General features: G+C 47.7%; 2 protein-coding genes across 4 annotated transcripts in view; one reads left to right on the plus strand and one right to left on the minus strand.

Annotated features, from left to right (window-relative positions):
* The window catches only part of CORO7 (coronin 7), a 57257-nt gene extending 52145 nt beyond the window's left edge, over window positions 1-5112 (minus strand). Inside the window, exons 1-3 of the mRNA XM_027610058.2 lie at window positions 4958-5112; window positions 2625-2721; window positions 1443-1517 (exon numbers count right to left, since the gene is read on the minus strand). Of these exons, the coding sequence (XP_027465859.1) occupies window positions 1443-1517; window positions 2625-2721; window positions 4958-5017 (232 nt within the window). The 5' untranslated portion in view covers window positions 5018-5112. The remainder of the gene's footprint in view (window positions 1-1442; window positions 1518-2624; window positions 2722-4957) is intronic.
* A 10708-nt stretch (window positions 5113-15820) lies between these two features.
* Window positions 15821-26848, plus strand: part of DNAJA3 (DnaJ heat shock protein family (Hsp40) member A3) — a 31177-nt gene continuing 20149 nt past the window's right edge. Inside the window, exons 1-4 of one of the 3 annotated variants that reach the window (XM_027612518.2) lie at window positions 15822-16660; window positions 19942-20075; window positions 24858-24941; window positions 25690-25890. In XM_027612518.2, the coding sequence (XP_027468319.1) occupies window positions 16450-16660; window positions 19942-20075; window positions 24858-24941; window positions 25690-25890 (630 nt within the window). In that variant the 5' untranslated portion in view covers window positions 15822-16449. Of the gene's footprint in view, window positions 16661-19941; window positions 20076-24857; window positions 24942-25689; window positions 25891-26848 lie in introns of all 3 variants that reach the window. The other 2 variants (XM_027612519.2, XM_027612520.2) reach the window with 2 other exon arrangements.

Here is a 26848-nt window from a genome sequence, read left to right on the forward strand (position 1 = left end):
CTTCTCCCTCTGACCCTCCGCCATCTCGTGTTCTCTCTCCTTTTATCTCTGTCTCAAATACACAAATAAAACCTTTAAAAAAAAAAAGGTGTACGAGTGGATAAAAAAAGCGGACTCCTTCCACCTGTTACAACAAAAATTAATCTCAAATGTTACGCTAAGTGAAAGAAGCCAGATTTGAAAGACTACGTGTGGTATCATTCCATTTATGCGAAACATCCAGAAAAGGCCGGGCTACAGCTGGCAAACGTTTGCTGGAAAAGGCTAAGACGGTAAATACTTGAGGGCCTGGGGACCTTATGGTCTCTGTCACACCTCCTCAACTCTGTGGTTGCTGGGAGAAAGAAGTCACAGGCCGAACGTCAATGAAGAGGCGTGGCTGTGTCCCAGAAAATGCTATTTACCAAGACAGGCAGCCGGCCAGATGTGGCCGGGACAGTAGCTTGCAGTCCCTGGCAGCAGAGGCAGAAAGCAGATCAACCAGTGTCTGAGGCTTCGGTGCCGGAGGTGGAAATGGATTAACCACAAAGGGGCATGAGGATCCTCTGGGGAAATGTTCTAAAATTGGGTTTTGGATACCCAACTCTGTCACTTCCATCAAAATCATCAAATTCCTCACTCAAAACAAGTCATATTAATGGTATATAAATGATGCCTCAATGTAGTTGTAAAAGGCTTTAAGAAGGAATAAGAAGAAAAAGTATAGACAACGTTCTTAGCACATAAAGAGCTCTTGAATGGTCTTCACCACTGTTACTCTATTGGCTTCTGTTCTCATCACCTGGACCCCTACACTGAGCTGCACACCCAGACTGGGGATCAAGGGTCAGACCCTTTCCCTCCCCCAAGGCCACCCAACAGGCAGCCAGGAAGGCAAGCCCGAGGGGCTGGCCTGCAGCCACAGCAGCTGGACAGGGAGCGCGAACTGTTCCCTTGGAACGGGCGGGCTGCCAGGCAGGCTGCCGGGAGCCCCCAGAAGCAGCTGCAGCACACAAAAGCTCTCTTTGTGAGGGCCCGTCTCCCGCCCTGAAGCCCAGCCAGCCCCCTCCTTGAAGGGCGTTGAGCAGCCTGGCTGGGGAGGAGGCCTGGTGGTGAAGGGTGGTCTGCTGGGCTCCAGGAGAGGTCGCGGGGCTAAGAACCCCATAGGGCTGAGTCCTCCACAGTGGACTCCACAGCATCAGCCTGGAGCCTGGCGCTGGCCAGGGCACATCCCCCCCTCTCAGTTGGACGATCTGGAGCACTCAGCTTCCCCTCTCTCTGCCCAAGTGCAATTCTCAACCAGGACCCAGCTTTCCAATATATCTTTCGCTGTACGAAAGTACAGCGAGGACAAAAGGAGGAACCTGGCAAGCCATGGGACTGTGGAACCAGGTGAGTATGAATCCCTATACCCAGGGAGGGAGGAGCGAGTTCTAGACTTCCTGGGTCCAGTCTCCACTCACCTGAATGGCAGCCAAGGTAGGTCACCTGTCTTTTGTCCTCTCCTTGGCCTTCCAGAGGCACGATGCCCAGCACACCTGTCAAACACACGGGGGCTCTGACTTCAGTCCTAATGGGAACCGTTTGCTGCCCAGGGCTCCCAGAGGACACGAGACCCAAAAGCTCAGCCTTGGACCTTCCCAGAGCCTCCACCAATTATAAAATAATACCTCTCTGGACACAGTGATTGGTCCAAGATTATTTTCTTACCTACAAAAAAACCTGCTGTGACATCAGATGTACAGAAGATACTGGAGAAAGAGGTTATCTCTTTCTGGCATTGTGGGTCATATGCGGTCAGCTTTGGGCCACCAGTGGCCACTTTTCTCAGCTTTACCTGAGAAAGAAGCCATCATCCAAGGGCAGCTAAGCCAAAGGACAGGACACAGGTCAGGGCCAATGGCATGTGTGATCCTCTGGATACAGCTCTGCCTAAAACCTCTGGACATCTTACTTACACCAGCCAAGGAAGTAATCAAGTTTTGTTTAAGTCAGTTTGAGGTCTGAGTTATCACTAGCAACCAAAAAAGTCCCAACTAACATGGGAACTTTTCAAATCTTGGTATTCCTATTGACCCCAGCCAATCCCAGACCTCCAGATGAGGAGTGGGTAGCACATGGGGACAGCTAAAAACAAACAGGACAGTCCTCTCCTTGTCCTCCTGGCCAATCTCTTAAAAACCATAGCCAGGGGCGCCTGGGTAGCCCAGTCAGTCAAGCATCTGACTCTTGGTTTTGGCTCAGGTCATGATCTCAGGGTCCTGGGATCAAGCCCCACATCGGACTCCACGCTCAGTGTAGTCTGCTTCACATTCTCTCTCTCTCTCCCTCCCTCTCTCTCTGCCTCTCCCACTTGCACTGTCTCTCTCTCTCTCTCAAATAAATAAATAAAATCTTAAAAAAAAACACAACAACCCACAGCCAGTGTGGTTTATACAAAGTATACACACATGCCCTAATCAAAACCAATCTGATCACTGCACATTAACCAGTTTTTAGGGGTGTAAGGCCCTGCATGGTGCTGACCTCTGAGCCCCACGAGGAGCCCCCAAGCCTCCAGCCTGAAATGAGCCTGTCCTTCCGCCCCATCCTAATTAGGGTGACAGTGTCTGAATCTCCATCCACATCCATGTCCACCTCCCTACCTGGACGGTCAGAGTTAAATGCAATCAAGTGGCAGCTGGATTTGATATGGTTCCCACATGAGGGTGTGGTTCCTGCTCGAATGTCACTGATCCAGGCCTGAAAATAAAGAATAAGAATTGTGATGGCCAGGTCTCTGCTCATAACTAAAGCAGGGGCTGCTCCATTAGAAATGCATTCCTTTGGATCTAACCCTGTCCCCACTCATGCACTCCCTTCAGTGCATTCAGAAATGATAACCTAAACCATAGGGGGGTAATTTGGTCTATTAAATCGGTTCTCTAATAAGGGGGAGAAGACTGTCAGAAGGGAAGCCAGGATAAATGAAGTCAAGAGGCCAGGGGGTTGTTTCTTTTAAAAGGGAGAGAGAGAAGCAGAAAAAGCAGAAGTGAGTACCTAAAACAGAAGACAGACTCAACTTCCTCCAAGGCACTGCTGAAGGCCTCTACCAAGTACAGGGGTCTCCTTGCAAGCCCCAGGAGAAAAACACTCAAGCTCAGATAGGGGAAGAATCAAGGCCTCTCCTCCACAAAGTCTCACAGAAAGATGAACAATGCACCCCTGAGAAAAGGCAATAATGTTAACACCCCCACATACGGAGGGGCAAAGGAGCATTCTTTCTGAAACTAAGATCAGCAAGGTCCAAACGTTTTCTCTGTTGTTATCAAAGCACTGTGTCACACTCAGCCCTGCCGCCTAAAAATTGAACACCCTTGTTTCCCAACCTACCCACCCACAGTGCACCGGAAACCGCCTCCTCCATGCAAGTTTCTATTTCAATTTTCACCTGTGTTATCATCTTGCATTATTTCATGTTTACTGTACAAATAGAGTGACAGGAAATATCTTTGAAAAGGAGAACATATCACCTGTCCTCCCATCTCCCTAATCTAAACTGTTTTTAAAGCTCTCTCTGTAATCCCTGGTCCCATGCCTGTCTGTTTACCTTGTTGGACTAAAGCCCACCTGGGACAAGACCCAAGGCCCATCGAGTATACTCCAGACCCATTCAAGGAATGCTTACTGCACTCAGAAAGACAGTATTAATGCAAGTCTGAGCACCTCTCCACCCCTTGCTTTGCTTTCAGCCTTGTAGTGCAGTGGCCCTTGGGCTCTGCAGGACCGCTCTGGACTCATCTGACACCTTGCTTCCCCATCACTGCCCTCCATCCACTCTGGCCCACTTTTCATTTCTCCACCAGGCTCTTTCCCACCCCACTCTTCTTGTAGCTGGCTGCTTCTCACCTTCCTGACCTCAGCTTAAATGTCACCTCCTCCCTGCAGCCCTCCCTGACGACTCTATGGAGATTAACCTGCATGTGGCCATTCCACTCCATCTCCATTCCAGCCTTTCCTGTGTGTTCTTCAGGGCACTCACTAAAACTTGCAGTGCCCTTGCAGGCCTGTCTGCTTGCTGTATGTCTCCCTCACAAGACTGTAAGCAGTACAGAGGAAGGAAAGTGCTGTGGTGTTCATAGTTGTGGTTCCAGGAGCACACGGAAGTAGAGAGGAAATATTGTCCAGAGGATGAAAATTGGGCTGCTGCCCCAGGCTATCCTGCTATGCGTTTGCTCTTGATGGGGCTACTAGAAGTCAGTTCCTAAGCCTGCCTTCCAAATAATATGGGGAGCAACAGACCAGGACTGGCATCATCTCTGAAGCACACCCCTCATCAAGCCGGCTGCCCTTTCGGGGTTCCGAGGCGCCCCCCAACACCTGGTTCAGCTCTTCCTCTGGGCTCCACCTCCTCGGGCCTCCCCATACCCCACCCAGCCCCTGGGAGCATCACCCCAGTAAGAGAAGAGCTGCTCTTGCGCCAGCCGCGAGAGAAGGAAACGCCGGCGGAAACCCGAGGGAGGGGCGCGCCTCTGTCTGAGGGGCTCCCGCTCTTCAGCTGACACACCCGGACTCGCCAAGGCCAGCAGAGAGAGAGGCATCTCTCCCACACTCCAGCCCCGGGCAGGGCCGATCGGGGCGGCAGGGAGGAGCTGGTGCCAGCAGAGCCCGAGCCGCGGTCTCCGGCAAGGCCGACCGGAAGCCGAGAAGGCAGGCAGCCTTGCAGGCCTCAAGCCTCGGCCCGGCCGGGCGGGCTGCACCGTTTCGGGGGTCCCGGGGCGAGGCGGGCGAGCCCGCGGACCGCGGCGCTCACGGAGCGGCCAGAGAGAGACCCGGCAAGGGAGCGCCAGATTCTGTCCTCCGGGTGCGACGGGGCAGCCGGGACACCGGGCCCGGGCCTGAAGGGCGCGCCCCGGGGCAGGCGGGCTCGAGGGGTCCCCGCGTGGGGTCCAGCGGAGGGGGAGGGGCGGGGGCGCGGGGACCCGCGGGCAGGGCCCACCTGGCGGCGGGACGGCCGGGCCTCCGTGTGTCGGAACTTGGACACCTTGAAGCGGCTCATGGCGACGGGGACTGCTGCGGGCGTAGCTTCGAAGACCCGGGCGTCGGCTCTCAGGTGCACGGACAGCAGCCGCGACTCCCGCCGCCTCCGGCCCCACCCGCTCGCGACTGCTTGTGGCCACGCCCCGACACACCCCCGGCCAATCGCAGCCCGCTCCGGCCCACTGGGCCCCGCCCCGGGCATCTGTCCCCCGGCGCGAGCGCCGCCGGCCCCGCCCCCCGACCAATCGCTGCGAGGCCGCCCAGCGAGGCCACGCCCCGATGCCGGCGGGCTGGCAGCGCGGGCGGGGAGGTCACGTGTGGCGCGCTGTCCGCCCCCGACCCCGAGGGGCGCGCGCCAGGGCTGGGGGCACAGTCCCGGTTTTATAGTCAGCAATTTTTCCCGGGGAGGCTCTCCAGCTCGCCGGGCGCGGCCTACCCGGGGCGGAGAGGGGGCGGAAGTGGACTAGCTCCATTTCGGAGACAGGGACCGCGCTCAGGACAGAGGAGCCGCTAGCCGCGGTCACACGGATAGCGGGTGGCAGCGGGGGAAGGAAGGGGCGCTCAGGTCTGACGCATATCCCTGTCGCGGGGCTTACTCCAGCGCCTCCGCGTCGCACCCCTCCTGCTTAAGCCAGGTGGGCTCGAGGGCAGGGATGCGGCCTTCAGCATCCCCGCATTAGGGCATGTCTTGGCTGCCGGCCTTGGGCGCCGTGGGGCAGGAACGACACCTGCAAGTATGATTTAGAGGTAACCGGAAAGGGAGAAAAGTGAGAGAAATGGAGAATACCTTTCAGAGCCCCACCAATGACTTGCTTAGCCCCCAAACAACTCAGGAAGAAAAGAGAACAGCTTCATTCCGCAACCATTTCTCTTTGCCTTGGAGAGGAACTCCAGAATAGGCTTTCTGCTTGAGAACAGGCAGGACACCTGCTCAGGCGTGTCTGGAAAAGGGACTTTGATCTGAGGAATGTGAATGACTGCTGCAAAAATTTCCGAAGTCTGTGGCAGAGGACAGCCTGTCCTGAGGTACCCGCCTGCAGGGCGATTCTGAAGGTTTGTAGTGGTGGAGGGCACCAAGGGCCGCCCAGATGCAAGTTCTTTTTTTCAGTTTTTACAAGTAAACTGTGAGGTCTAAAAGACTACTTCCCACCTGGATCCTACCAGGTGAGTTAAGAGAGACTTTGATATCCGTAAATTAAAAGTAGGATGTCGGGCGCCTGGGTGGCTCAGTTGGTTAAGCGACTGCCTTCCGCTCGGGTCGTGATCCTCGAGTCCCCAGGATCGGGTCCCACATCGGGTCCCACATCGGGCTCCCTCTCAGCGGGGAGTCTGCTTCTCCCTCTGACCCTCTTCCCTCTCGTGCTCTCTATCTCTCATTCTCTCTCTCTCTCTCAAATAAATAAATAAATAAAATCTTTAAAAAAATAAAAATAAATAAAAGTAGGATGTCAGTGGAGTTGACTGAGGCCTGGGATTTGGAATTCTAAGCAGTCCAGCAACCCCTGGATACAGCTTTTCCAGGGAGCCTACTCTTCAGACTCTGGAATTCCAGCAGAATCTGCAGTGTTGTCTCATGTTGGTCGTGGTGTTCGATTACTGCCAATATTGCTTCTTTTTCCCAAAAAAATTGTGGTAAAAAAATATAAGATTTACCATTTTTAAGTGTCCAGTCCAGTAGTGTTAGGGACATTCACAGTGTTGGGCAACAGGTATCCAGAACCTTTTCATGCAATACTGAGACTCTATACTCATCAAACAACAGCTCTTCATTTCTCCTTCCCACCAGCCCCTGATAACCACCATTCTACTTTCTATTAGTTTGACTACTTTATTTATTCACTTACTTTTTAGGATTTCATTTTTAAATACTCTCTGCACTCAACATGGGGCTCAAACTCACAACCCCGAGATCAAGAGTCGAATGCTCCTCTGAGGCAGTCAGGAGCGCGTAGTCTGACTACTTTTGTTATCTCATGTAAGTGGAGTCGTATGTGATTTTCCTTTATTTTATTTAGCATAATGTCCTTAGGTTCTTCCATTTGTAGCATGTGACAGTATTTCCTTCCTTTTTTTTTTTCCCCAAAGTAAGCTCTATGCCCAATGTGGGACTTGAACTCACAACCAGGAGATCAAGATTCGGACGCTCTACTGACTGAGCCAGCCAGGTGGCACCTTTTTATATTATCATTTTTTTAGGATTTCCATCCTTGTTAAGTCTATTATACCACTATATGCACCACATAATATATACCATTGATATACCACATTTTGTTTGTCCATCAATAGCCATTTGGGTTCTCTCACCTTTTGGTTGTAGTGAATAATGCTGCTATGAACGTGGATGTGCAAATCTCTCTTTAAGGCCCTGCTTTCAATTCTTTTGGATATATACCCAGAAGTGGGATTACTGGATGATAGAGTACTTATATTTTTTTGAGGTTCCTCCATACCAGATATTGCTTTTAGAATTACAATTATTAATAGTTTAATACCATCCGTTACTATAGATTGTTTATGGTATGCAGTCATCTCTTCTTGCATCAACAATATTTGACTTATAACCTCCCAGGAAGGGGACATTCAGACATTATGCATTGCAATTCACATGTAAATCAACTATAGATCTAAAACTATAAAAATCTTAGAGGGAAAACATAGAGCAAAAGCTTCACAACACTGGATTTGGCAATGATTTTTTTTATATGACACCAAAAGATCCAGGCAAAAGAGAAATAAACCATGAAGAATTTAAAAGTCTGTTCCTCAAAAGACATCATCAACAGAATAAAAAGGCAGTCCACAGAATAGGAGAAAATATTTACAATTCATATGTATGACTTATAAGGGACTCATATGGAGAATATAATAGAGAATTCCTAAAAGTTAACAACAACAAAAACAAACCACTTAAATTAAAAATTAGCAAATTTCTGGGGTGCCTCGGTGGCTCAGTTGGTTAGGTGTCTGACTTCAGCTCGGGTCATGATCTCAGCGTCCAGGAATCAAGCCCTGCATTGAGCCCTGTGTCTGGCTCCACACTCAGCAGGGAGTCTGCTTCTCCTTCTCCCTCTGCCCCTTCCCCTGCTCGTGCCCCCCCAGTACATAAATAAAATATATTTTTTTAATTGGCAAAAGTCTTGGATAGACATTGCTCCAAAGAAGATATACCAATGGTCATTAAGGGTATGAAAAGATGCTCAATATCACTAGCCATTAGAGAGATTAAAAGTATTATGATACCACTTCACACCCAACAGGATGGTTACTACCAACAAACAAAACCCCCAGAAAATAACAGGTGTTGGTGAAGATGTAGAGTAATTGGAACCTTTGTGCACTGTTGATGAGAATGTAAAATGATGCAGCAGCTGTGGAAAACAGTACGGTAGTTCCTCAAAAAATTAAAAATAGAATTATCATATGATCCAACAATTCCACTTCAGGGTATATACCCCAAATAATTGAAAGCAGGGTCAGGAAGACATACTTGTACAACTGTGTTCAAAGCAGCCTTATTCACAAGCTAAAACATGGAAGCAATCCATTGTCCATCGACAGATGAATGGATAAGCAAAATGTGGTCTATACATACAATGGGATTTTATTCAGTTTCAAAAAGGAAGGAAGTTCTGACCCCTGATACAACATGGATGAATCTTTTTTTTTAAAGATTTTATTTATTTATTTGACAGAGAGAGAGAGAGAGAGAGAGCAGGAACACAAGCAGGGGGAGTGGGGGAAGGAGAAGCAGGCTTCCCGTGAAGCAGGGAGCCCGATGCAGGACTCCATCCCAGGACCCTGAGATAATGACCTGAGCCAAAGTTGGATGCTTAACCAGCTGAGCCATCCAGATGCCCCTAATTTTTTTTTAAATATAAATTAACTATACATCTACAGCAAAGGTTCATGTAAACCTTCCCAATTTGCTTGATGTCATGTCATTGTTATTCCTGAGTTTGTTTTTGTTTCGCTTTGTTTTAATTTATCATTATGTCAGATGGGCCTAAATGGGCAAGTCAGAAAAGTCTTTAACCCCCAGAGGTAACAAATGAACATGTTGTGGGCCAAATCTGATTCACAGATATATTTTAGTTGGTTCACATGATGTTTTAAAAATTGGTAAATTTCCTAAAAGTTTGGATTTCAGCCTCTCTGGAAAAATGGAAAGATTTGGCAAGGCTAGGTCCACATCTCCACATGGGCCCACTGAGTACCACCTGCCACCATCATGCATGTTTTCCCATTCACCACACTCCTACTGATCCCTCAACCTATATGCCACTCCTCCACCCATCCTTTACCTGCCTGGCCCTGGCACCTAGGCTTCTGACCTCTGACCTTCTCTCCCAGGAGAGAAATGAACCATGCCATGCCTCTGGCTATGTTGAGTCATGTGATTGTATTTCCATAAACTGAAGGTTGATGGAAACAGAGTAGAAGAATGTCAGTCAGCTTTCCCATTCCCACAGCCACCAACCCAAGCTCCACAGCAAGGAGAAGGAAGAGATAGAAGAACATCAAGGCCTAGAGACTTGCCATCTCATGCATTCCCAGATCCATTCTAGATGGAGAGAGTGATTCTGGTAGAGAGCTTAGCGCTCGAAGGCTGCTGCACACTTGAGCAGAATAAATTGTGAATTGTGAGGTTGAACTGACAGGCTGCAAGATGCCTTGTAGTCCCAGGAACCTATAAATTACCAGCTTTGTTTCTTTATACTCCTAGTGACTCCACTTGGCTGTTTCTACAGGACACTGGAAGACCTCTCTCTACCCTAAAGGACAGTTTATCAAAAGGTGGATCAAATTCCAGCAAAACAAGGATGTCTGGTTAACTTGGGGCCAGGATGATTTACATTTCACAGGTGCCGTTTCCAAGAATAATTACCAGCAAACAGGAATTTAGGAATCCATTGTAGTGAAGTCCTCCTTCTAGAAAACAAAACACTTTATGTACCTGAAAGGATATTAGTGGAGAGAAGAGGGCAGCAAGGAAAAAATTGGGAAGGAAAAAAAAAAGGCACAAAAACGTTAAAAGAACCTCAGGCTGCATCCTTATTTTAAACTGTGATGCCAAAGAAAAGAAGTTTCCATCTTGATGTTACCTTAATCTTCTGTGAAGTTAGTGGTCTCCACAAGTCAGAATTTTTGCAAGAGAGGGATGGATGGGGGCGCTTGGGTGGCTCTGTCGGTTAAGTGTCTGCCTTCAGCTAAGGTCATAATCTCAGGGTCCTGGGATGGAGCCCCGCATTGAGCTCCCTGCTTGGCAGGAAGCCTGCTTCACCCTCTCCCACTCCCCCCGCTTGTGTTCCCTCTCTGGCTGTCTCTCTGTCACAAAAAAAAAAAAAAAAAAAAGGAGAGGGATGGATGGATTCAGTAACAACAACAAATTTCTTAGATCTAGTAATCTGCCCCTGAAATGACTGTTTAAGATGCATGTTGAGGACGCCTGGGGTCTCAGTCGGTGAAGCAGCTGCCTTGGGCTCAGGTCATGATCCCAGGGTCCTGGGATCAAGCCCTGCATTGGGTTCCTTGCTCAGCAGGGAGGCTGCTTCTTCCTCTCCCTCTGCCTGCAGCTCTCCCTGCTTGTGCTCTCTCTCTTTCTGTCAAATAAATAAACTATTTTTTTTAAAAGATGCCCATTAAAAAAAATTTCATACCTTAAGCCCTGCCTTGTTCATTTCAGGAGCTGATGCAGAAAAGCACTTGTAGTTCTCAGCACAGAAAACAATTACGCAACAAAATACATTTCAAAAATTGGGAAAAACGCGCCATATCCCATCCCACCATGACAGAGCACCTTGTGTTATGATTTTGTTGTTTCTCAAATGGAGGCGTACCCACATGTTCCTAGGGCTCTGAAGTTTTACTACACCTAGTGATTTGTTTTGATTTTTTAAAAAGATTTTATTTATTTGAGAGAGAGAGACTGAGAGAGACAGAGAGATCACGAGCAGGGGTGGGGAGTAGAGGGAGAAGCAGACTCCCCACTAAGCAGGGAGCCCAATGCAGGACTCAATCCCAGGACCCCAGGATCATGACCTGAGTTCCTTCTCCCTTTCCCACTCCCTCTTCTTGTGTTCTCTCTCTTGCTGTCTCTCTCTGGCAAATAAATAAATAAATTTAAAAAAAAAGAATTCCTTTCATTTTTTTAGGTTTGTGAAACATCACTTAAGCTTAAGCCTCTTTTGGGCAGAAGAATATTTAGCTGTGAGTCAGACACCTGTGGTTTATTTAAAGGGACATTTAGGAAATCATTAGCACAGAGGTCCCACTGGGGAACACACAGGGGATCAAGGCGAGGAGAGTTTGTCTCCTTGTTCTGTAGGGAACTGCTCCACGGCAGATGTCATTCATGCTGGGGAACATCTGGGTCACACATCCCACACCCCCTTGGAATTGTCCTATAGTCACTTGGGGAGGAAAGGAAATGCTACAACTAGAGAAACAGCTGTCTTTTATTGCCTCTGCAGAGATTGGCTCAGGCCTCTCTGTCTTCCCTAGAAGGGATCCTCACTCACTTGGGGAGGGGAACAGCCATCCCATTGGATAGCCATGGACTCAGCTAGTCCCACTGTGGGCTTGGATGGTCAGTGTCTGCAGGAAATCACAGACTAGACCATACTTAAAATTCCCTATTAGGGGGCGCCTGGGTGGCTCAGTTGGTTAAGCAACTGCCTTCGGCTAAGGTCATGATCCTGGAGTCCCGGGATCGAGTCCCACATCGGGCTCCCTGCTCGGCGAGGGGCCTGCTTCTTCCTCTAACCCTCCCCGCTCTCATGTACTCTCTCTCTCATTCTCACTCTCTCAAAATAAATAAATAAATCTTTAAAAAATAAAATAAAATAAAATAAAATTCCCTATTAGGGGCGCCTGGCTGTCTGTCTGAAGAGCATGTGACTCTTGATCTTGGGGTCAGGAGTTCGAGCCCCACATTGGGTGTAGAGACTGCTTAAATAAATAAATCAACTTAAAAACAAAACAAAACAAAAACTCCCTACTAGCACTCACTGATCTCACTGCCTCAGGAGAGAGGGAAAGGGCCCTGTGGAACAGTGAAGTGACAAGTGCAGAGGGGGAGATGCTTGTGAGCCTTGTATGCCTTTTGCAAGTAACATTTGCTTCTCCTTAAAGCTAAAGTTTTTGGCTTTAGACTGGGGAAGGGGGGACAGTGGGTGATGGACACATGACACATTCTGCCTGGGGGAATGTGGGTAGATGTGGCCCGTGTGCTCCTCCTAGTTCTTGGCAACAAGCCTGGGATGGGTCATTTTGTGTCCTGTCACAGTTGCAGTCCTTGGAAGGCAGGGAAACATTCTGTAGGTGGGGTGGTAATAAATACTTGCCCATGCCTCCCTTTTGTTGTGAGAAGCAGAGGAAATTCAGCGTGAGAAAGTACTCTAAACTAGTAAGGGCTATCTGACTAGGAACTATTTTTTTTTTAAAGATTTTATTTATTTATTTGAGAGAGAGAGAGAGAGAATGAGAGATAGCACGAGAGGGAAGAGGGTCAGAGGGAGAAGCAGACTCCCTGCTGAGCAGGGAGCCCAACGTGGGACTCGATCCAGGGACTCCAGGATCATGACCTGAGCCGAAGGCAGTTGCTTAACCAACTGAGCCACCCAGGGGCCCTGACTAGGAACTATTGATCACAAGATAGGAACGTGCAGGACGCCTGGGTGGCTCAGTTGGTTAAGCGACTGCCTTCGGCTCAGGTCATGATCCTGGAGTCCCGGGATCGAGTCCCACATCGGGCTCCCTGCTCAGCAGGGAGTCTGCTTCTCCCTCTGACCCTCTTCCCTCTCATGCTCTCTATCTCTCATTCTCTCTCTCTCAAATAAATAAATAAAATCTTTAAAAAAAAAAAAAAAAAAAAAAAAAAGATAGGAACGTGCATGGTTTAAAGGAAAGAGCTCTGGGTTTTGTTAGGGGGCCTGGGTATGGATCTTGGCTCACCCACACACTAGCTCTGTGACTTTGGACGAGTTTTGTATCTTTCAGAGCTGATTTTGTTGTGTGTAGGGGATGTGGTGGGGGAGGGAGTCCATTTCTAAGTACAGGAATAGCCTTTGCTTTACCTCACAGGATTGTGATCAAAATAGAAAATATGACAAAGCTCTTTGTAAATTGGAAAGAAAATGTTCTTAACACAGCTGAATTTTTCAGATCTCTCTGTAGCCACCAAGTCTGAAATTGGTCCCACAGACATCTCAAGCATGATGAGTCCAAACAACAGTGACTCATCATCTTTCTCCCCAAACCAGCTCCTTCCCTGGGTTTTTCAGCTTGGCGTTAGGGCGGCAGAAAGAAGCTTATTCAGGGGTGCCTGTGTGGCTCAGTCAGTTAAGCATCTGCCTTTGGCTCAGGTCATGATCCCAGGGTCCTGGGATCAAGCCCCACATCGGGCTTCCTGCTGAGCGGAGAGCCTGCTTTTCCCTCTCCCTCTGCCTGACTCTGCCTACTTGTACTCTCAGAAAAAGAGAGAGAGACTCTCTCTTTCTGTCAAATAAATAAATAAAATCTTAAAAAAAGAAGAAGCTTATTCATTGTCCCCCCAATTATCTATCCAATCAAGGTAATTCAGGTACTATGGATCAAGGACCTCTGCTGTGAAGATTTCCAGAGCTTTGTAACTTACCCATGTTTACTAATTGTATCATCTCCTGCTTCTCTGTAGTGACTAGCAGGGAAAGGGACCTCATACATACCTAGGCTGATCTCATCAGGGCATCTTTCTGGTGGCTTCCCGAACCCATCTTTCTCTCCTTCAGTAGTCACCGGCACCCACTCCATTTCCTGGAGGTTCTCTACTTCCTGAGGGGGAATGCAGGCTCCCAGGCAATCAGCCTTCCTGCTATCCCCTAAAATAAAAACACACTCCCCCTTTTAGTGTGATTTATTTTTTACTGTTAATCATTATGGGGAAATAGATGGGGGGCGGAACTACCAAAAATATGAGGAAGTTACAAAGCTGACAAAGTTTTCATATTAGTGAGCCCTCCACCAGTTCCTAACTCACTCTGAGGTGGTAAATGAAAGTCCCTTTGCCTCTTGTCCGCGTTTATTCCTGAAAGTTGTACTTCTCACCCAGCACCCTCACCCACTCTTTCCCCCTAGGTTTTGGGCTCCCTGTGGGCAAGTACTTGGTATTCCCAGTGCTTAGCCCAGGGCCTGGCACATAGGGCCAACATATATTGAGTACTTACTCCATGCCAAATACTGTATGAAGACTTTATGTGGATTATCTCACTCATTCCTCAGATGATCCTTTGAGGTAGTTACCATTATGTCCCCATTTTAGAGAAAGGAAACTGAGGCACGGAGAGGTAAAAGAAGTTGTCTCAGGACACACAGCTGGTAAGTGACAGGTTTGGGATTCAGTTCCAAACTATCTAACTCCAGGGCCCATACTCCTAACCACTATACTGAAGACATTTATTTTTTTAAAGATTTTATTTATTTATTTGACAGAGAGACTCAGCGAGAGCAGGGAACACAAGCAGGGGGAGTGGGAGAGGGAGAAGAGAAGCAGGCTTCCGGCCGAGCAGGGAGCTGGATGTGGGGCTTGATCCGAGGATGCTGGGATCATGACCTGAGCCGAAGGCAGACGCTTAAGGACTGAGTCACCCAGGCGTCCCTATACTGAAGACATTTAAATATTCGTTGAACATATTAAACTCTTTTCTTTACTTCCCATGTCATGACAACCTCTGCCTTGTTTCTCTAAAATGCATTCTCTCTAGGTTCCCTAGCACAAACTCTCAACTACTCCTTCCACCTTACAATAGACTTGTACCTTTTTCATTAGACCGGTGGTTTTTATTTTTTATTTCTTTTTTTTTTTTTAAAGATTTATTCATTTGATAGAGACACAGCGAGAGAGGGAACACAAGCAGGGGGAGTGGGAGAGGGAGAAGCAGGCTTCCCGCGGAGCAGGGAGCCCGATGTGGGACTCGATCCCAGGACCCTGGGATCAAGACCTGAGCTGAAGGCAGACACTTAACGACTGAGCCACCCAGGCGCCCTTTTATTTCTTTTTAAGGTTTTATTTATTCATTTGAGAGAGAGAGAGAGAGAGCACAAGCGGGGCGGGGGGGGGGGGGGGGGGGGGAGAGGGAAAGGGAGAGGGAGAAGCAGACTCCTCGTTGAGCAGGGGCCCTGGGGCTCAATCCCAGGCGCCTAGAGCAGTGGTTTTTAAACCTTCTTTGAATCTCAGAGCCTGTGGAGAATCTTATCAATGAAAGCTATGGCTCTTACCTAGATTAACATTCACATCCACAAAAATTTGGATACAATGGGCAGAAGGGGCAAGGAGCACACATCATCTTAAACCCATCAGTGAACTCTAGGATTCCCTTCTTATTGTTTGGGGTGACAGGCGGGTGTGTATAAGTTGAAATTCCTTTGCAAGTCTTACTAGGCCATGTTTACCTGTCTAGCCTCATCTCCAGTCACACACCCGAAGTTTAGGGCTTAAACATACTGGGCGAGCACTTTTACATCTCTAAGACGTCTTAGAGATGTAAAGTTCCTGCTCCTTGGAATACTTGTCCCCTCCACCTCTGAGGCACTTGCCATCGAAGTCCAACTGGAATGTTACCTCTCAGATGCCTTCCCTGACCCTCCAGACCCCCAATTTGTTTCAGAAACTCCTCGCCTCTAACACTGTCTATAACGACGACAGCACTGGTCATGTTAGGTTAGTTGCTAAGAACCCCGTCTCTCTCGATTCATTGTTTGCTCCCCCAGAGCAGGGATAGCATGTCATTCATCGCTGTATCCCCAGTAGTCTATAAGAACGTGCGTGACACATAGTAGGTGCTCACAACGTTTATTACATTGGTTTGTGCGGGGCTCGGCTTTCCCTCCGCGACTGTCAAGCTCATTACAGATGTGGAGGAGACTAACACGCTTAGGACAGAATCGAGTGATTAAAGTCCGCTCCGTGAGGAATCAGCCGGAGAGAAGACGAGCCTGAGGCCAGGCTTCCGAAGTAGGGCAGAGGCCGCGGACACAAGGTGAGTAACGCTCACGCAAACTATTCAGTTTCGGGTCAGGCGGAGGAAGACGCGCACTGCATGTTGGGATCTCGCGACTGAGGGCCGCATTGCACGGCGGGATTTGTAGTCCCGCCCTTCGCCGGGACCCTCAGAACGGTCACACCTGGCTACCCTCAAACACGTCTTTACACAGATAAGGTACAATCTTGGCCACCCTGCACAGAATGACGAGGTTCTTCAGGGCCACTATACCTAGTTGCGCTCTTCAGAACAAATCTCATTTCGGCGTTGGCAAGAAAGGTGCATTGAGTGCCGCGGCGTGTGCGTGACGCCTGTGTTCGTGCGCGGGCGCGCACCAGGCCCCGCCTCCGGAAGCTCCGTCGCTGCGGCCGCGCGCTGTCCTCGCGAGGCCTCCTTGAGCCGGGTGGCGCAGGCGCGGTGTCCCTGGGCCAAGATGGCGGCGCGGTGTTCCACGCGCTGGTTGCTGGTGGCTGTGGGGAACCCCCGGCTGCCGGCTGCAGCGGGGAAAGGCGCCGGGCCGCCCAGGGGGGGCGTGGTGGGGGCTTCGCTGGGCTACAAGCTGAACGTCACTACCTTCGCGCCTTCCTTGGGAGCTCGGGGCTCCGGGGCGCTGCTGACATTGAGACCCGGTGTCAGCTTCAAAGGTGAGGGCAGGTTCCAGAGCCCGAGTGTGGGGGCTATAAGGCCCGGAAGGGAGTGACTCGATCCGACTGCGGGGGTAGCGGGGTTGGAGGGTGTCTTCTGACCTGTAAGAGGATTTGCTTGGAGAGACTGGCAAGCAGGAGGCAGAGAGGTCCAAATGGCTTCTCAGAAGTCGTGAACAAGGGAGAGCTACATGGAGCCTGGCGGCGGTAGTGAAACGCTCCGTAGGCCTACAACCTTCACTTCTCTGTCAACATTTCTAGAAGCCTTTTTCCGGCCTGCCGCTGCTCCGTTACCCTATTCCGTTCCCGTCTTCTCCCTTCACCTTCTGGCCGGAAGGGTGGAGGTAATTATTCTTCGGTGAGCACCTGTTACGGTGCTTGGCACTTTGTGACCCATTTCGCTTGATGATAACAATCTTGCAAGAAGGGTGTCGTCATTCTCATTTTAAAGAACGGGAAACTGAGGTCATAAAGCTAGATGAGAAGAGTTATCCCAAACCCAGGGCTGACCTTTAATAGCTTATGCTCTTTCCACCACATAGTTTTAACTGAAGGGCACACTTAGTCTTTCCTAAGTCCTTAAATGGGTAATTGTAATAAAAATACAAACTAACGTTTATTGAGCACTTTACATGTACCAGGCATGGATCATTTCCATGTGATAGACACTGTTGCTATTCCATTGTATAGATAAAGAAATTTAAGCCTAGATGTTAAACAGCTTGTATAATGTGACAAAGCAGAAAGATGGTGGAGCCTTGGTTCAAAACCAGCTTTCTTAATTGCTGGAGGCGTTACTAAATTAATATGCATTAAGCCTCTAAGTGTTTAGCATTGATGGTTCTGTTCTGCGTTGGACGACTTCCATTATAGTGAGAGAAGGAAGGAGGAAACGTTGAACCAACCATGTGTCTGAATTGTGCTGTTGGTTGTGTTCCCTAGTCATTCTCCTGTCTGATGATCTTGCCTGCTTCCTGGATAGCCTCAACACCCCTGGTTGTATTTTGTGTTCAGATTAATTTTAAGTGGTCTCCCAGGCCTCCAGTTTGTTGTTGTTGTTGTTAGCGCTTTCTCATGGAAAGCCCATCCATTCTCTGTTTAACACTTGCAGTGTCTCCCTATTGCCTGCATGATAAAATCCGGACTCCTTAGCATAGCTCAAAGGCCCTTCAGTTTATTCCTAGCCCTCATTAATCATCAGCAGCATCATTACCTCCTGCCACCCCTCTACATGCATAAAATCTAGTTACATCACTAGTTACTAAATGCACGAGGACTTCCCTGTGAACCAAAGGTAATACATGATTTTGCAGCCAAATGAGGCACTTTTGAGCAGTAAAGGGGAAGCTGTTTCAAATAACATCAGGACTGTAGGTGTAATTCTGGGCAGATTCAAACCTTTCCTTAGCCTGGTTAATTTCTACAGCTTAACAGCAGCTGCCTTAAAAGACCTTTCTGGAACTTTTTCAGTTGGATCGTCAGTGGTTCTCGACTGGGGATGATTTTGCCCTCTACAGGACATTCGGCAATGTCTGGAGATATTTTTAGTTGCCAGCGTGTGGCAGGGGTAGAGGGGGGAGTAGAGTGTGCTACTTACAAATAGTTGGCCAGGATGCTACTGAACATCCTTTGACATTCAGGTATTTTAATTGGCCAGGGATGCCATAACAAAGAACCACATTTATCCTCTCAGTTCTAGAGGCTAGAAGTCCAAGATCAGTGTTTTGGCAGGGTTGTCTTTAAAGATCGTGCCTCCAATTACTGTCACATTCTGAGGCACTGGAGATTAGGGCCTCAATACGTGAATTGGGGGAAGAGGACAGAATTAGCCCATAACAATAGGAAAACCCCTCCACTAGGAGGAATCCAGTCCCATCATCAATAATGTGAGTTTGAGAAACCCTGATTAGGTGACTCTTTGTATGTGACTCTGCATGTCCTTGTGTACTAAAAGCTCTTTGCACACTGCCTCCCACACTCTTGTGCAGGACTGTAAGCTCCTTGGCTTTGGCTTTTTTCTTCATCTTGTGTCTTCAGTGCCTACTACAGTGTTAAGATCTTGAATATACATAAGCTTCAGAAGGGCAGTTCCCTTTCAGTGGTCTGCTACCTATTCCTGGAGCAGAACCTAGTTCCTGGCAAGTAGTAGATGCTCAGTGAGTATTTGCTGTATGAATGAATGGTGAATCCAGAAACTTCTCTGTAGGCAGAGGTCTGACGTGGAAACCTGGAGTTGTCACGACTCTTATGCCTTAACGTGGCTCTCTTTCACCCCCTGCCCTGCCCTGCCTATCTTCATTTGTCACAGGATGTGTTGGGGGTTAGGCAGGGCTCAAAGTGTGGGGTGGCTCCCCCGCTTCACTTGCTGACAGACCAGTCCAGCTTAGTTCTCTACCACAGGCCACGAGGGCAGTTGAGTGGGGCAGAGTGTGTCTGCTGGTGGCTGGTCCTCCTGGTGCTGATGCCAGAAGCATGAAAGGACATACGGCTGCCTGCCTTGGGCTTTGACCCATTAGCTGCTCTGGGGTAAACAGATTCAGGCCTAGCACCTTTTAATCCTGTGTGTCTATATAGGTGTATTGTTTTTAGGGGAGGGGCAGCACTTTTATCAGATTCTCTTAGATCTGTGACTTGAAACACTAAGAACCATTTCTTTAGTACAGTGGTCCTCAAATTGAGCATGTGGCAGAATCACCTGGAGGGCTTAGTAAGCATAGCTTACTGGACCTCCAGAGTTTCTGATTCAGGTCTGGGGTGGGGCCTGAAAATGGACATTTCCAACAAGCTGATGGTGCTGCTGGTCCAGGGACCACCCTCCGAGAACCACCCCAGAAGCAGATGCCCAAGGTTGCATGGTGAAGGGAAGGAACCTGGGGAATTGTTAAGCATTAAGGGAGACAAAGCATGTGAAGATACCTGGCATGTGGCAGGTGCTTGGGTAGTGTAACAGTGGGACAAGGTCCCTTTTTAATCATCCCCCAGGTATAGCCTCCATCTGGTGTGCTGCTCCTTTGGTGGTGTAATTAGGGTACCTCTTCACTGTATTGTGGTCCAGCAGAATCAGCCCTGCCCAGTGGTGTTTGTTTTATATTCATTATATACAGTGGCCTTGGCCATTTTTAAGTGAAGTGAGTTTGGTCTCCAGAGGGCTTGGAGGAAAGCTGACTCCAAAGCTATGATCTCCGTTCCTTCACAGTTATAACCTGGCTGGTTGTTCACTCACAATTTCCTTTTGTTGAGCACATTCCCAGAGTGATTTTCTTTCCTTTTTTCTTTTTTAGGAGTAAAAAGTTACCCTTTTGTTTGTACTGCCTCCTTCCACACGAGCTCCCCTTTGGCCAAAGAGGATTATTACCAGATACTAGGAGTGCCCCGAAATGCCAGCCAGAAGGAGATCAAGAAAGCCTATTACCAGGTCTGTATGGAATCCAGATTTTAGGGACAAGACTGTAGAAGGGATGCTGTTGGTCTAGTCTGCTCACCAGTGAGGTGTATCTGCCCATACATATGGGTCCTGTGCGGCTGACAGTGTAGAATGAAATGAAAACAATGGGTGTTCCTGGACTGTTCCTCAAACACATAGTGCCCTGCTGGTTAATGCTTCAGAAAAAAAGAGAGGAAGAACCAAAGATTTTTATTTTTATTTATTTATTTTTTAAAGTCTTTTTTTTTTTAAGATTTACTTATTTGAGAGAGAGAGAACGCGTGTGTGTGCATGTGGCAGGGAGGGGCAGAGGGAGAGGGAGAGAGAGGATCTCAAGCAGACTCCCCGCTGAGTGTGGAGCTTGACGTGGGCTCGATCTCAGCCCTGAGATCATGACCTGAGCCGAAACCAAGAGTTGGATGCTTAACTGACTAAGCCACCCACGTGCCATTTCCCCTTTTTTTCTATTTATCAGTAGTGCTGCTGGTAACATCCACATATAAGTTTTGTGTAGACCCATGTTTTCATTTCTTGTGAGTATGTTCATATACCTAGGAGTGGAATTGCTGGGTCACATGATAAATCCGTGTTTAACCTCTTGAAGGACTGCCGGACTATTCCAAAATGGCCGCACCATTTTACATTCCCACCATCGGAGGGTTCTGACTTCTCCACATCCCCAGCAACACTTGTTCTTGTCTATCCTTTTTTTTTTTTAATTAAAAGATTTTATTTATTTACTTGAGAGAGAGTGAGCAAGTGAGAGAGTGAGCACAAGCCCAGGGGGAAAGGCAGAGGGAGAAGCAGGCTCCCCCCTGAGCAGGGAGCCCGATGTGGGACTCGATCCCAGGACCTGAGCTGAAGGCAGACGCTTAACTGACTGAGCCACCCAGCCACCCCTTGTCTGTCCTTTTGATTATAGCCACCCTACTGAGTGTGAAATGGTGTCTCACTGTGGTTTTAATTTGCTTTTCTGTGGTCGCTGATGATGTTGAGCATCTTTGTATGTGCTTATTGGCCATTTGCTTTATATGTATTTAGATTCTTTGTCCATTACTGGGTTGTGATGGAATGAGCAAAGGCACGGGGGGGTAGGAGGCAGAGACCCTGGCTTGGGATAGTGAATAACATGCTGCTTCCTTTGAGCTAGAGGGTAAGGTACCAGATGTAAGAGTGGGAGAGGAGTGAAATGATGGAGGCTGGGGCCAAACTAGCAGGACACATGAGGCTGTTTGTAAGCACTAGAAACTTAATTTGAGAGAGAGCAGGGAGGGGCCTGGCTGACTCAGTTGGTGAAGCATGCACCTCTTGATCTTGGGGTCATGAGTTTGAGCCCCAGGTTGGGTGTAGAGATTACTTAAAAATAATAAAATCTGTAATGTAAAGAAAAAAGTAGGGAACCACTCAAGTTTTTAGGTGTGGAAATGAAAAGATTAGGTAAAGCTGTGCAATTTAAAAATGGACATTTTTAAAGTAGCCTTTATAGAGAGATTTCTGGGGTCAGACCTTGATGAAAGCTTTGGGTATATTGCATCATTCCATCCTCCTGACAGGCTTAAAGAGGTTATGACATCCAGCCAAGGCCCCATCAGTCAATATGTGTCGTACATGAGACTAAGATACTGCAAAAGATCTCTCTTTTCCTTAAGCTAATCTCATAAGTATACCTCTCTGTCTTACCTGGCTTTTGGGACCAGCTCTGTGGCCCACGATGATCTACTGGCTGTCCCTGGAGATCCTGCTTTGGGGTTAACACACAGTCTCTGGCCTGCTTCCACGAGCTGGTGTGAGGACCAGCATCTCCAGAAGCAGCTTGAGTTCAGAGGCACCAGTGGCGCTCTACTCTACAATGGCGGAGCTTCTCCTGCTGCTGCCTTTATTCTGTCTCCCTGACTTTGGGGAGTGGGTAGATGTTTCTGGAAACCTGCCAGCACCCTCCATCCTCCTGAAAACCAAAGTTGGGTAGCACATGACCAATTCTTTCTTTGTAGGCTTAGTGACTTGTATTGCTTTCTTTTGCTACCATGGAAGATTGAGAGCTGTTTGATTCTTAGTGTAAAGAAAGAACTCTGTGGGGTCAATTATTTGCCAGGCTGATTTGTAAAAGGGGATTAAAGTGACCTATGAACCAAAAGCAGGAGTTAGACTTACTCTGATGAAGAGCTCTCCATTGATGAGAGCTGTTGGTCATGGTACACTCCACTTTGGGTGAAAGCGAGTTCCCCGTCACAGGAAAGAATCCTGTCATCTTTCTCACAGTTGGATAATGTGCTGACACCCCTCTTTTTTTTTTTTTTTAACTGTGATGATGTGTTTAAAAATTACGTTAAAATGTACCCAGCCCCCTTTGAAACCATATGAATCTCACGTGATCGTGTTTGTCTAAAATGAGACTGTTTTGTGTTGTGGTTGTCGTCCTCTGTCTCCGGCATGGCCCCGTGATGTCATACAGCCCTGTGATGTGTCTGAGAACTTGCTTGAATTTGAACTCCTTTGGGTCCTCGTTTGGCACTCTGAGCCGTGACGCTGTTTTGTCTTTACTTGGCACAAACTTGATCTTTACATATGACATCTCCCCTCATTCCTTTCACCTAAGCTGTGGACACAGTACCTCACCTGTGAGCTCTAAGGTTGTCTGCTTCAGTGCTGTATTTCACAGTGGTCATCCTGATGGTTTGGGGTATACTGGTAACAATCAGGAAGTTTTGGCTCATCAATTGACAATTTAAAATTCCTGTCAGAACTTATTAGATGCTCCCACCTCCTGAACATGTCCTTCTGCTCCCTTTTATGTTCTAATAATAGCTGATGTTGAATGTTACTGTGTGCCATGCCTTGTGCTCATTTTATTTTTATTTTTATTTTTTTTATTTTGTTCAGTCAGCCAGCATATACTACATCATTAGTTTTTGACATGGTGGTCAACGATTCATTAGTTGCATATAACACCCAGTGGCCTTCTGCTCCTTGTAGAATATGCGTTATCTCATTTTATCCCCACCACAGCCCTGTGAAGTAGATATCATTATTGTCATCTTACGGATGAGGAAGTTGTGCATAGTGACATTCTGCCCAAGGTCCCAGGGCTAGCAGACAGTGACTCTGGGCCCTCTGACCCTGAGGCTGTGCGCTTAACTTCCTGCGTCATGAGTACAGCCGCTCAGGATGTCAGAGCCACGCGGCTTCTCCAGTAAGCTTTAGCATTCTGTGTGCCTCCTTCCCTCATGTGAGGGACCTGGTAAGCCAGGCTTGGAAGGCATCGGTAGCACACACAGTGAACGGCCTACTACGTGCACAGCACTGCTCAGAGCAGCCACAAGGTCACCTTTGTTTTATAGATTTTATTTATTTATTTATTTGAGAGAGAGAATGAGAGAGAGAGCATGGGAGAGGGGAGGGTCAGAGGGAGAAGCAGATTCCCCGCTGAGCAGGGAGCCCGATGTGGGACGCGATCCCGGGACTCCAGGATCATGACCTGAGCCGAAGGCAGTCGCTTAACCAACTGAGCCACCCAGGTGCCCGGTCACCTTTGTTTTAGAGTGGCTCAGCACACCTGTATGCCCTGGACAGCTGAGCGGGTTTTTTAATATTTTATTTTTATTTTATTTTATTTTATTTTTTTAAGATTTATTTATTTATTTGAGATAGAGAGCATGAGAAGGGAGAGGGTCAGAGGGAGAAGCAGACTCCCTGCTGAGCGAGGAGCCCGATGCGGGACTCGATCCCGGGACTCCAGGATCATGACCTGAGCCGAAGGCAGTCGCTTAACCAACTGAGCCACCCAGGCGCCCGGTCACCTTTGTTTTAGAGTGGCTCAGCACACCTGTATGCCCTGGACAGCCGAGCGGGTTTTTTAATATTTTATTTTATTTTATTTTTTTAAGATTTTATTTTTTTATTTGAGAGAGAGAATGAGATAGAGAGCATGAGAGGGGAGCGGGTCAGAGGAAGAAACAGACTCCCTGCTGAGCGGGGAGCCCGATGTGGGACTCGATCCCAGGTCTCCAGGATCATGACTTGAGCCGAAGGCAGTCGCTTACCCAACTGAGCCACCCAGGCGCCCTTTTTAATATTTTAAACCTGTGTTTTGAATAGGCGGTATATTTCCTTTATTCAGAATTTGAAAGGTACAAAGGAGTATACAGTGGAAAGCCTCCTTCCCGTTTATCAGCATCCCTCCTGTTGCAATCAGTGCTACCAGTTTATTGTGTGTTCTTTCAGAATAGTTTATACAGCTGGTAGATAGTGTCTTCTCTTTCTACATAGATGGTAGTCCGTCAGACACACTGTTTTACACTGCTTTCGTAAAGGTGCCCAAGTTCTAAAGGATCAGTTGTTATTTTTGATAGACGTTTGTTGTGGTTGGAAAGTGTGTATATGCCTCAGATTTGAAGAGACAGGTTTATTTTAAAGTCTTTTTTTTTTTTTTAAGATTTTATTTATTTATTTGACAGAGAGAGACACAGCGAGAGAGGGAACACAAGCAGGGGGAGTGGGAGAGGGAGAGGGAGAAGCAGGCTTCCCGTGGGCAGGAAGCCCGATGCAGGGCTCGATCTCAGGACCCTGGGATCATGACCTGAGCCGAAGGCAGACGCTTAACGACTGAGCCACCCAGGCGCCCCTATTTTAAAGTCTTAAACCTTGTTCTAAGTATTTCTGTTGGTCACAAAACTTAAACAACTGCTATAAAGGAGGTGAGATTGTGACTGTCATTTGGGGTCCACTGTTAGTCATCATCTTGTGTCCATAGTAATTTACCATTTCCTCCCTTAGCTGGCCAAGAAATACCACCCAGACACAAATAAGGATGATCCCAAAGCCAAGGAGAAGTTCTCCCAGCTGGCAGAAGCCTATGAGGTAACACGACCTACCTGTGTGTGCAGCTGCCATCATTCAGCTGCTTGCATACATCCGAGTGTGTGGCACAGGGTGGCCTGACATGTCATGAGGTCCCGTGTTAAGACTGTGTTCCCTATGCCAGATTACCTCAGTGAAGAAAAGATTCCCTGGTCTCCTGCTAGATCCCACTTGGCATCTCAGGAGAAAATAGGATCTAATCATCTGTATTAACAGAGTTCCCAGGTCATTTGGATTTATAGTTGGGTCTAGGAGCTCCTGGTTGGATTAATTAATCCCACACTTATTTAATGACCCCCTTCCTTAGGGCATTGCTGTCTCCTGGGGCTGGTGGGGATTGTAAAAGTAGAAGGCTGCCCTTGAGGAATTTGAAATATAATCAGAGGGATGAAACACGTACTTGTGGATGACTGCTGAGCCATTCCAGAGTGACCTTCTCCCCAGACTTAGAGCATCTGGGGGGTTCAGGATACATAGAGTATCACATATCTGCTCTTTGTGTGTGCGCGGTGTGCGCGTGCCACCAGCCATTTGGGAGTAAGTCACAGACCTCTCTCTTTATTCTTCAGTTCCCCAGTGTGTGTTTTCTAAGAACAAGAACATTCTTTTGCATGACCACAGTACATTTGTCAAAACCAAGAAATTTAATGTTGCTACGATCCCCTTACCTGTACTTGGCGTGCTCTTGTGTCTGTGTTCTGGGCATTGGGAGACTCGGGCGGACCTGACTGCTGGGCCTTCCTGGTAGGTGCTGAGTGATGAAGTGAAGAGGAAGCAGTATGATGCGTACGGCTCTGCTGGCTTCGATCCTGGGGCCGGCAGCTCCGGACAGAGCTACTGGAAGGCAGGCCCCACTGTCGACCCAGAGGAGCTCTTCAGGAAGATCTTTGGGGAATTCTCATCATCTTCTTTTGGAGATTTCCAGAATGTATTCAATCAGCCTCAGGAGGTAAGCTCCTTGTTTCGAAGAATCATTCACATTTTAGCTGTTCAATGTGAGGCAAACAGATTTTATCAGTTTCTTTTTCTCAAAAAAAAAAAAAAAAGGCATAGCAGCTCAATTGAATGATCTGGAAGCTGCCATTTTGGTAGGAAATCATTCTAATGTTTAAGTAAAATCATGTAGGTAATATGTGTACATTCATTTTAACTATATTCTTGCAGCTGCTTAATCAGGCAGCCTAAGGCTAAGGCTCTCAGGGTGTAAGTATTTTATCTTGAAGGCCTGCTACATTATTCTAGGAGAGCTCAATCCAGTAGGGAGGCACACGGCATATTTATGTCTTAATAAGACATGATCGGAGTTGAGAGAGGGGGGATGTTTTATGACTTAAGTTATGATTGTGGATCTTTCCAGCTGTCTTTAAGGACTGCGTCCAAATATTATCTGTGAACAGTTTGTTGAAAAGTACATTTTCACTGAAAACAAAAACAAACATTCCCTTTTAAAAATCCTGAGTACGGCAGAATCACTTGAGTCCCATCCATTCTTATTAGGCCGAGGATAGGTAAGTAAAATAGTTTAAAAGTAGAGTAGCTGGGTGAAGAGATGAGTAGGTGGAGCACAGAGGAGTTTTTAGTGAAATTCACATTTAGTGGAAGTACTCTATGATTTTATAACAATGGACATTTGTTCAGACCCATAGGATGTACACCACCAAGGGTGGACCATAATGTAAACTATGGGCTTTGGATGATTATGATGTGTCCATATAGGTTCATCCTTTATTAAAAAAAAATGTACATTCCGGTGAGTGATGCTGATGATGGGAGAGGCTGTACATGTGTGGGGCGGGGTGTGGGGTGTGTGGGTGACCTCTCTACCTCCTCCTCAATTTTGTAAATATAAAACTACTTTAAAAGAAAAATTAAAAGAACTGGGAACTGCTGACCATTGTCCTCCTTTA

This window comes from Zalophus californianus, chromosome 10 (genome assembly GCF_009762305.2).
Source record: "Zalophus californianus isolate mZalCal1 chromosome 10, mZalCal1.pri.v2, whole genome shotgun sequence".
NCBI lineage: Eukaryota > Metazoa > Chordata > Mammalia > Carnivora > Otariidae > Zalophus > Zalophus californianus.